Consider the following 10,712-nt stretch of genomic DNA (forward strand, 5'->3'; position numbering starts at 1 on the left):
TGTCCGACTCTGTGTGACCCCATAGATAGCAGCCCACCAGGCTCCCCCGTCCCTGGGATTCTCCAGGCAAGAACACTGGAGTGGGTTGCCATTTCCTTCTCCAATGCATGAAAATGAAAAGTGAAAGGGAAGTCACTCAGTCGTGTCTGACTCTTCGAGACCCCATGGACTGCAGCCCACCAGGCTCCTCCGTCCATGGGATTCTCCAGGCAAGAGTACTGGAGTGGGGTGCCATTGCCTTCTCCCAGTAATGGTACTGAGGTACTGATAAACAACTGGCACCTTTAATTTGTGCAATGTCATAATTCAAACGAACTTGCTTAATATGAGTGGGAGACTGAAACTCTTACCAACTGCTTACTATGAAGATGTGACTCTTAGAATCAGTTTATGTTTTCTAACCTTTTAAACCCACTACTAAATGCAAGTTTCTAAATGTTTGTGGCCACTTATCAAGAGTAGATCCTTAACAGAAAATAATGAAGACAGGTAGATAGTTCTATGGAATTCTTCACCATAAAAATCAGTTGAGCAGGCAAGACTACAAACAACAGATTGCCTGTGGCTGGGTTCTAATTCAGTTAAATATGTGCAGTTGGGAGGGAGAGGCAGGGAAGGAAATCAGGTCTGTCTGGACACACCAGTGAAAACACCCAGATTGGGAAACACTGATTTAGGGTTGCCCAAGTAAATTGGAGCTTGGAAAGTAAAGAATTGGGCTGGAAGAAGCACAAGCTGGAAATCAAGATTGCCGGGAGAAATATCAATAACCTCAGATATGCAGATGACACCACCCTTATGGCAGAAAGGGAAGAGGAACTAAAAAGCCTCTTGATGAAAGTGAAAGAGGAGAGTTAAAAAGTTGGCTTAAAGCTCAACATTCAGAAAACGAAGATCGTGGCATCTGGTCCTATCAATTCATGGGAAATAGATGGGGAAACAGTGGAAACAGTGGCAGACTTTATTTTGGGGGGCTCCAAATCACTGCAGATGGTGATTGCAGCCATGAAATTAAAAGACACTCCTTGGAAGGAAAGTTATGACCAACCTAGATAGCATATTCAAAAGCAGAGACATTACTTTGCCAACAAAGATCTGTCTAGTCAAGGCTATGGTTTTTCCAGTAGTCATGCATGGATGTGAGAGTTGGACTGTGAAGAAAGCTGAGTGCCAAAAAATTGATGCTTTTGAACTGCGGTGTTGGAGAAGACTCTTGAGAATCCCTTGGACTGCAAGGAGGTCCAACCAGTCCATTCTAAAGGAGATAAGCCCTGGGTGTTCTTTGGAGGGAATGATGCTAAAGCTGAAACTCCAGTACTTTGGTCACCTCATGTGAAGAGTTGACTCATTGCAAAAGACTCTGATGCTGGGAGGGATTCAGGGCAGGAGGAGAAGGGGACGACAGAGGATGAGACGGCTGGATGGCATCACCGACTCGATGGACGTGAGTCTGAGTGAACTCAGGGAGTTGGTGATGGACAGGGAGGCCTGGCGTGCTGCAATTCAAGGGGTTGCAAAGAGTCGGACACGACTGAGTGACTGAACTGAACTGAAGTAAAGAGTATGTGGAGAACACTCTTTACAAAAAGAAGCTCTGTGTGACCATTATTTACAAAAGATCTGAATCTCTTCCCCTAGTCCATTTAATCTAACAGTTTGGTGCTGTTAGAGAAGGGGTTGGCATTCTTTAAGAAGCTGATTGTCAGCATTTAAAGTGTATCCCTGATGCACTGGCCTCACAGAGAAACTGTCTCTATCTTGCCCCTTTATCTTTTCTCCTTTCCATTAGCTAAGGTTAAGGATTTCATTTAATTGAGAATTAAGCTTTAATTAGAAAGAGAAACAAATAAACCCTCCTGACCAAAAAAAAAAAAAAATCCATGAGTGATGTTTAAAAAGGACACTTTGTACCGAAGGTTTCACTGGAGACTTTACTCTTTGTTAAAATGTATGTTTTACCTTTCCTTTGGCTTAAAGACAATGTTTGTTCCTCTAGTGGGTTGACTAGAATGAAAGTATCAGGCAAGTCAATAAATGACACATCATAATAAAATTCTCAAACCTGTTTAGAATTAGGAAAACTCCCGACTTGAGTAATTTGAAGAGGTCTTAAAAAGCAGAACAAAACCCTCTTCTGTAATTATGTTAGTGGATTTAGAAACTTCTCAAGATCATTTTTGGCAACCCACTCCAGTGTTCTTGCCTGGAGAATCCCAGGGACGGGGAAGCCTGGTGGGCTGCCGTCTATGGGGTCGCACAGAGTTGGACACGACTGAAGGGACTTAGCAGTAGCAGCAGCAGCAGCAGCAAGATCATTTTTATCTGGCAACCATCTAGCGACTTCCCAAGCATGTTAACACTGTTGGGAGAAAATAGGCTGTGCCTTAAATTTGGATTCAAGTGTACAGCGCTGAAATGATAGGATTTCATAAAACATGAGAAATCAGTTATTGCATATTAGATTTCTTCTCTTTGAAGGCAAGCCTTGAGAAATACATCCCGTGCTGTACGGTCTTCATTGTTGGTTGCCTTCAAGTTGCTTTTAGTTTACGTGTGTACACAAACAACTGGAACATATTGCAACAGAACCTCTTCCCAGGTGTCAGGATCCCTAGAGTCTCTTCTCCATAAACCAGCGGTAACTCGCCCGGTCCCTGGTTTACTAGAGGAGAGGATGAATTTTCTCTTCACATCTCCGACGATTACAGAAATTATTTATGGCAAAGGAGCAGGCAAAATACCCAGGCTGAGTCTCACATCCTGGGAACTTTTAAAACTCATTTTCATACAGAAGGGGGTCAATTCGTTTTGTGGGGTGGGGTGTGGATTTTTTAAATAAGGAGATGCTCGTAACTTCATCGCGCTACCCATACGCTCTGCAGTGGAATCTAATTTCTAGAAAGTTCATCCCCAGGTCTAACCTCGAGTCTTCGGCCAACCAAGCAAGCCCTTCTCCCCTTCACTCAGATCCAAAAAACTTCCCACGCACCCCTTCTTGCTATCAAAGCTTCTCCAGAAGGAAGGCAACGATCCCCTCCATCCACACCTCTCCGGCACCCAGTCCGCAACCCCTCACCTCAGACCTCCTAGCCTCACCTTCTCCCAGGACGCCGGAGCCTGAAATTTAACCCCTTCCAGCCCTCGGAGAGAACGGGGAAGACTAAAGACAACGCACCTATTGCGTCTAGCAATTCTGTTCCCCGAGGAAACAAGAGCTTTAGAACGAAAGTACCAGGTCTCTCACGCGAGGACTGAGAGAACTCTCTCTCCCCTGCATGTTGGCAAGGAAATCAGTCAAGATGCCTGGCCAGTCGCAACACACCCTGCCTCCTTCGCGGGGGGAGAAGTGCGTGGAGCATTACTCCGGGAGGGTGCGGGACTTGTCCCAACGAAGCCTCCGTGGGACTCCGACGTCTGGGGCACTGTAGCCGCTGCCGGAAATATCGATGAACTCTTATCCTCGGTTTAGAATGGAAATTCTTTCTAAGACGAATAAAAAGAGATCATTTCTTCCCATGGATTAGTGGTATAGACCTAGACTGTAATCCCAAGCAGCAAAGCACCACGAGCCACATCCTGACTTCAGGGGCGGTCCGGGTGGAGGGCTCGGCGCTCTGCAAGTTGTGCCTGGCGTTCAAGCGGCCGGTGTCCCGGGGCCTGGAGAGTCCCAGTTCCGAGCGGGAGCTGAGAGGAGGCGGAGATGGCGTCCCAGCCGCCACCTCCCCCGAAACCCTGGGAGACCCGCCGGATTCCGGGGACTGGGCCGGGACCAGGACCCGGCCCCACTTTCCAGTGAGTGTGCGATTCTTCAGGCCGCGAGTTTTGTGGGCCGCAGCGCGGACTTGGCAGGAGGCGGTTGTGGCCGTTGTTGGTGCTCAGGTGTCCCCTCCCCCTCTCCACCAGCTCCCACCCGCACCCTTTCGGGGGTCGAGGTGCAGCCGGGGCGTCTGCAGGGGTAGTTTCGGTGTCAGACAGCTGTTTCTGATTCGGCAGCTCTCGATAGCGACGTTTTCCAGGGGGTGCCTGTGCGCCTGTGTGGGTGTGGGTGCTCGGAAGCAAGGGGCAGGTACCTTTCTCTTTTCAGTGTCCCTTCTCTTTGAGGGACACTGAACTGCTTGATTCTTTTTCCTCCGCCATCTCCACCTTAAAGAGACTTTCGGTCCTTTGTAGGTGAGAGAGACATTTGCCCAGCCCCTCTCATTAGGGAGCAAAGTCTCTGAAGCCTTTAACCATCTCTCTACAAGTTGGTGAAAGCCCAAAAGGTCACTTTTACGCAACTACAACTCAAGCCTGTGCTCTGCGTTCTTTTCCAGCATAACCCAGCCTTGTTTCGGATAGAGATTGGTGAAAGCAACTTGAAAGCGGGAGTTCAAAACTGAGGCCTAACGGTGGCCTTTGTGTGCTACATAGCGAGTGATTTTTTTTTTCTAAGGCCTATGGTTTTTTTATTTTAATCAGTGTTAAATGAATCTACAACTCAAAAAAGGTTAAAATAGAATTAAAGAGGAGAATTTCACGGCCTGTGTGATATGTGTTGGGTGGATCGGGACTTCTTTTTAATTTTTTAAAATTTTATATTAGAGTATAGTTTTATTTTATTTTGGAACATAACAACAGTGTTGTGTTAGTTTCAGGTGTACAGCAAAGTGATTCAGTCATACATATACATGTGTCCTTTTTCACATTCTTTTCCCATTTAGGTTATTTCAGAATATTAAGCAGTTTTCTCTGTGCTGTACAGTAGATCCTTGTTGATTATCTAAATACAGCAGTGTGTACATAGCAGTCCCAGACTCCCAATCTATTCCTCCCCCACACCCTTCGCCCCTGGTAACCATAAGTTCGTTCTCTAAGTCTGTGGATCTGGACATCTTAATTCAGATGGTGAGACTGGAATGTCAGATCACCTACTATGGTATGTTTCTTTACATAGAAATCGTGAACATACTGGAATGAATTTCTGCTATGTTCTGAAATCTAGTTATCTTTTATTAAGATGTTTGAGCACAATTGCTACTTTATTTAATAATGATAGGCACATAAGTAATAAGGTTTAATTATGCTGTTAAGCTGGGTGACACCTTCTGCTACCTTTTTTATGAGTGGTTGACTCTCTTTAAAAATTTGGACTGCTCTTAGGAAGAGCAAACTTTTATTCTTGCTTCTGGTTAAGTTCTGTTTATGTAAAATTAACCATTTTCCCACTTTTTAAGAAAATGTGAATTGTAATATGTTAAACACCTAGAGACTGGTAGAGACTAAGATGATAAATACTCATGTATTAACTCCCAGCTTTAAGCAGTTAGTAACATTTTGCCAGATTTGCCACAGGTCTTTTACAAAATAAAAATTAGAGCAACGGTTAAACCCTCCCATTCTTCTTTCCTACAGTAACTACTGTCCCTATTTGGTGTTTACTGTGCATAATGTTTTTGTTAGAGGAGGAAATGGCAACCCACTCCAGTATTCTTGCCCAGGAAGTCCCGTGGACAGAGAAGCCTGGTGGGCTACAGTCCATGGGGGTCTCAAGAGTTGGACACAACTTAGGAACTAAACCACACCACCAGTGTTTTTATACTTTAGTATTTGGGTTTGTGTGTACATTACATATGTATGTATGTATTATTTAGTGTATTTTTAAACTTCAAATAAATATTATCAAACTGTATGTTTGCATAGTGTTTTTCCACTAAGTATTATTTGAAATTTATCTTTTTCATTCATATAAGCTGTACAGGCATACCTGGGAGATATTGCAGATTGGGCTCCAGACCACTGCAATAAGTGGAATATTGTAGTAAAGCAAGTCGCATGAGTTTTTTGGTTTCCCAGTGCATATAAAAGTTATGTTTACACTCTATTGAAGTCTGTACAGTAGCATTTTGTCTAAAGAAATAATGTACATACCTTAAAGATACTTTATTACTAAAAAAAAATTGCAAACTATCATCTGAGCCTTCAACCAGTTGTAATCTTTTTGTTGGTAGAGGGTCTTATCCCCATTGCTGAAGGCTGGAGTGGTTGTGGCAGTTTTTAAAAATAAGAATGGTGAAGTTTGACACATTGGTTGACTCTTCCTTTCTCAAATATTTCTCTGTAGCATGCAATCCTATTTGATAGCATCTTACCCACAGTAGAACGTCTTTCAAAATTGGAGTAAATCCTCTCAAACTCTGATGCTGCTTTATCAACTAGATTTACATAATAGACTATATCCTTTGTTGTCATTTCAACAGTCTTCATGTCCTCACCAGGAGTGGATGCCATCTGAAGAAGCCACTTCCTTTGCTTATCCATAAGAAGCAGCTTTTCACACATTGAAGTCTAATCATGAGGTTACAGCAATAAAGTTACATCTTTAGGCTCCACTTTAGTTCTCTTGCTATTTCCAACATATCTGCAGTTACTCTTTTCACTGAAGTTTTGGGGCTGCTCAAAGACATCCGTGAAGATTGGAATCATCTGCTTCCAAACTCCTGTTAAAATTGATATTTTGAACTTGTCCCAGGTATCACAGATGTTTTTAATGGCATCTAAAAAGTGCCGTTAAGAAAACTTTTCAGAAAGGTTTTCAATTTACTTTGCCCAAGTCCATCATGGAAATCACTATCTATGGCAGCTATAGCCTTATGAGATTTATTTCTTAGATAATCAGACTTAAAAGTTGAAATGCCTCTTTGATACATGGGCTGCAGAATGGATATTTGTTAGCAGGCATGAAAACAACATTACTCTTGTACAATTCTGTCAGCTCTTGGGTAACCACTTGCGTTGTCATTGAGCAGTAATACGAAAGGAATCTTTTTTTCTAAGCACGAGGTCTCCACAGTGGTCTTAAAAATTTTTAGTAAACCATATTGTTAACAGTTACGCTGTAGTGCAGACTTTGTTGTTCCACTGATAACAGCATAGGCAGAGTAGATTTAGCATAATTCTTAAAGATCTTAGGATTTTCAGAATGGTAAATGAGCATTGGTTTCACCTTCAAGTCACCAGCTGTATTAGCCCCTAACAGATTGTTCTTTGAGGCTTTGAAGCCTGATACTGACTTCCCTCTGATTATGAAAGTCCTAAATGGCATCTTCTTTCCATAAAAGGCTGTTTTTTGTCTGCATTGAAAATCTATTATTTAGCATTGCCACGTTCATTAATGGATAACTTGCTAGAGTGTTTGCATTAGCACTTGCAGCTTTATCTTCCACTCCCTTGTTATAGAGACAGCTTCTTTCCTTAAACCTTGTGAACCAACCTCTGCTAGCTTCAGAAGTTTCTTTGGCAGCTTCCTCACCTTTCTCATCCTTCACAGCATTGAAGAGTTAGGGCCTTGCTTTGGATTAGGTTTTGGCTTAAGGGAATATTAATGGCTGATTTGAGGTAGCCAGACTACTAAAACTTTTGTCGTATCAGCAGTAAGGTTGTTTCACTTTCTTATTCACATGTTCACTGGAGTAGCACTTTTAATATCCTCCAAGAACTTTTCCTTTGTATTCACAACTTGACTAACTGGTGTAAGAGGCCTAGCCCTTGGCTTGTCTTGGCTTTTGGCATGCCTTCCTCACTAAGCTTATTCATTTCTAACTTTTTTGTTTTCTAGAAAAATATTTATCTATTTATGTTAGCCATATTAGGTCTTAGTTGTGTGGCAGCACACAGGATCTTCACTGTGGCACATGGATGTGTGGGCTTAGTTGCCTCTCAGCATGTGAGATCTTAGTTCCCCAACCAGGGATTGAACCCATGTCCCCGGCCTTGCAAGGCCAATTGTTATCCACTGTACCACCAGGGAAGCCCTCATTGCTAGCTTTTGATTTAAAGTTAGAGATTTGTGACTCTTCCTTTGACTTGAACACTTAGAAGCCGTTGTAGGGTTGTGGATTAGCCTAATTTCAACATTTTTATGTCTCAGAGAGTAAGAGGATCCTGCAAAGAGAGAGACTTTGGAGGAAAGGCTGGTCAGTGGAGCAGTCAGAACACAGACAACATATATTTTGACAGTTTGCTGTCCTATGAGTGCAGTTCTTGGTGTCCTAAAACAAGTAGTGTAGTAACATTTAAAGATCACTGATTTCCATAACAAATATAATAATAACAAAAAAGTTTGAAATATTGTGAGAGTTACCAAAATGTTACTTAGAGACACAAAGTGAGCAAATGCTGTTTAAAAAAAAAAAAAAAAAAAATTGGTGCAGACAGCCTGGGTGGAAGGGGTGTTTAGGGGAAAATGGATACATGTATATGTATGGCTGAGTCCCTTTGCTCTTCACCTGAAACTACCACAACATTGTTAATTGGCTATACCCCAATACAAAATTTTAAAAAGTTTGGGGGGAAAATGGCGCAGATACCTAGTCTTGACGTGGGATTGCAACAAATCTTCAATTTGTACAACACACTGTATGCAAAGCATGATAAAGCAAGGCTTTATAAAATGTATTCTTCTAGTATGTTTTAATTGCCATAGAATATTCTGTTATATAGGGGCTTTCCAGGTGACTCAGTGGTAAAGAATCTGTCTGCTAGTGCAGGAGATGCAAGTTTGATCACTGGGTTGGGAAGATCCCCTGGAGGAAGAAATGGCAATCCACTCCTTGCCTGGAAAATTCCACAGAGGAACCTGGCGGGCTACAGTCCATGGAGTGACAAGAGAGTCAGGCACGACTGAGCATACATATTCTGTTATATAGAAGTAAACTGTGTATATATTAGAGAATTAGTTGTTTAAAGCTACTACTACTTTCAGTAAGCATTCTGTGTCTTTCTCCTTGTTCACATTTCCATGAGGTTTTCTGAGAGGTGAGTTACTTAGTTGGAAGAGTATGCTTATCTTCCACTGTTGACTATTACCATGATGCTCCTCAAAGTGGTTGTATACCAATTTTTACATTTTCACTAGCAAGGTATTGTGTTTCTCTATATTTTTTCCAACACTTGATGTTATTTTATAGTACTATATTTATGAATCTAATGTGTGTGAAATTATATTTAATTTGCACTTCTCTGATGATAAAATTTAGGATCTGTTTTATATTTCTGGCTTTTCTGGTGGATCAGACAGTAAAGAATCTGTCTGCAATGCAGGAGACCCCAGTTTGATCCCTGGGTCAGGAAGATCTCTGGAGGAAGAAATGGCAACCCATTCCAGTACTCTTGCCTGGAGAATTCCATGCACAGAGAAGCCTGGTGGGCTATAGTCCATGGGGTCACAAAGAGTCAGACACGACTGAAGTAACTTAGCACACAGCACATGATATGTTCTGTTGTGCTATTTATCTATACTTATGCTAACACCGGAGAAGGCAGTGGTACCCCACTCCAGTACTCTTGCCTGGAAAATCCCATGGACGGAGGAGCCTGGAAGGCTGCAGTCCATGGGGTTGCTAAGAGTCGAGCACGACAGAGCGACTTCACTTTCACTTTTCACTTTCATGCATTGGAGAAATGGCAACCCACTCCAGTGTTCTTGCCTGGAGAATCCCAGGGACTGGGGAGCCTGGTGGGCTGCCGTCTATGGGGTTGCACAGAGTCAAACACGACTGAAGCGATTTAGCAGCAACAGCAGCATGCTAACACCACACTGTCTTTATAATAAGTTTTTATATTTGGTTTGTCAGGATCCTTCATGCATTGCTGTACTTCATAATTGCTTTTGTTACATTTAGCATTTATAAAAAGACTTACTGGGATTTTTTTATTAGAACTTTATATTTTATTGGAAATTCCATTTATAGGTAAGTAAGTCTTTTCATCCATGATTATTGTGTAAGGTGAAATTGGTGAAAATTTTATCCCTTTTTTACCTTATGTAATGTTTTATTGTAGTTCCCATGAAGTTCTTCCCTATCCTTTATAACATACAGATATTATATCCAGCTTAATGTCAGACTCTTAATTTGCCCTGATGATTTGGTTGAAGTTTTTTAAATCCCATGTTGACAATCCTGTCATTTATAAATAAGCCAGCATAAATAGCCAACATCCTTGTATTGGTCCATAGACCTAATATTCCAGTTTCCTACGCAATGTTGTTCTTTACAGCATTGGACTTTACTTCCATCATCAGTCATATGGGAAATAGATGGGGAAACAGTGGAAACAGTGTCAGACTTTATTTTTCTGGGCTCCAAAATCACTGCAGATGGTGATTGCAGCCATGAAATTAAAAGACACTTACTTCTTGGGAGGAAAGTTATGACCAACCTAGATAGCATATTCAAAAGCCGAGATATTACTTTGCCAACAAAGGTTCGTGTAGTCAAGGCTATGGTTTTTCCTGTGGTCATGTATGGATGTGAGAGTTGGACTGTGAAGAAGGCTGAGCACCGAAGAATTGATGCTTTTGAACTGTGGTGTTGGAGAAGACTCTTGAGAATCCCTTGGACTGCAAGGAGATCCAACCAGTCCATTCTGAAGGAGATCAGCCCTGGGATTTCTTTGGCAGGAATGATGCTAAAGCTGAAACTCCAGTACTTTGGCCACCTCATGCGAAGAGTTGACTCATTGGAAAAGACTCTGATGCTGGGAGGGATTGGGAGCAAGAGTAGAAGGGGACGACAGAGGATGAGATGGCTGGATGGCATCACTGACTCGATGGACATGAGTCTGAGTGAACTCCGGGAGTTGGTGTTGGACAGGGAGGCCTGGTGTGCTGCGATTCATGGGGTTGCAAAGAGTCGGACACCTGAGCGACTGATCTGATTGCTTTTGCTTTGGCT

At 42.3% G+C, this 10,712-nt stretch overlaps 2 protein-coding genes across 8 annotated transcripts in view; one reads left to right on the plus strand and one right to left on the minus strand.

Annotated features, from left to right (window-relative positions):
- PUS10 (pseudouridylate synthase 10) overlaps positions 1-3,540 on the minus strand; it is an 83,969-nt gene extending 80,429 nt beyond the window's left edge. For 4 of the 7 annotated variants that reach the window (XM_010862960.1, XM_010862959.1, XM_010862958.1 and 1 more), the window contains exon 1: positions 3,097-3,169. The gene's annotated coding sequence lies outside the window, so the exon portion shown is untranslated. The other 3 variants (XM_010862961.1, XM_010862957.1, XM_010862956.1) reach the window with 2 other exon arrangements.
- An 82-nt stretch (positions 3,541-3,622) lies between these two features.
- The window catches only part of PEX13 (peroxisomal biogenesis factor 13), a 33,010-nt gene continuing 25,920 nt past the window's right edge, over positions 3,623-10,712 (plus strand). Inside the window, exon 1 of the mRNA XM_010862964.1 lies at positions 3,623-3,792. Coding sequence (XP_010861266.1) covers positions 3,701-3,792 — 92 coding nt within the window. The 5' untranslated portion in view covers positions 3,623-3,700. The remainder of the gene's footprint in view (positions 3,793-10,712) is intronic.

This window comes from Bison bison, unplaced genomic scaffold, assembly GCF_000754665.1.
Source record: "Bison bison bison isolate TAMUID 2011002044 unplaced genomic scaffold, Bison_UMD1.0 scf7180017864486, whole genome shotgun sequence".
Lineage (NCBI taxonomy): Eukaryota > Metazoa > Chordata > Mammalia > Artiodactyla > Bovidae > Bison > Bison bison.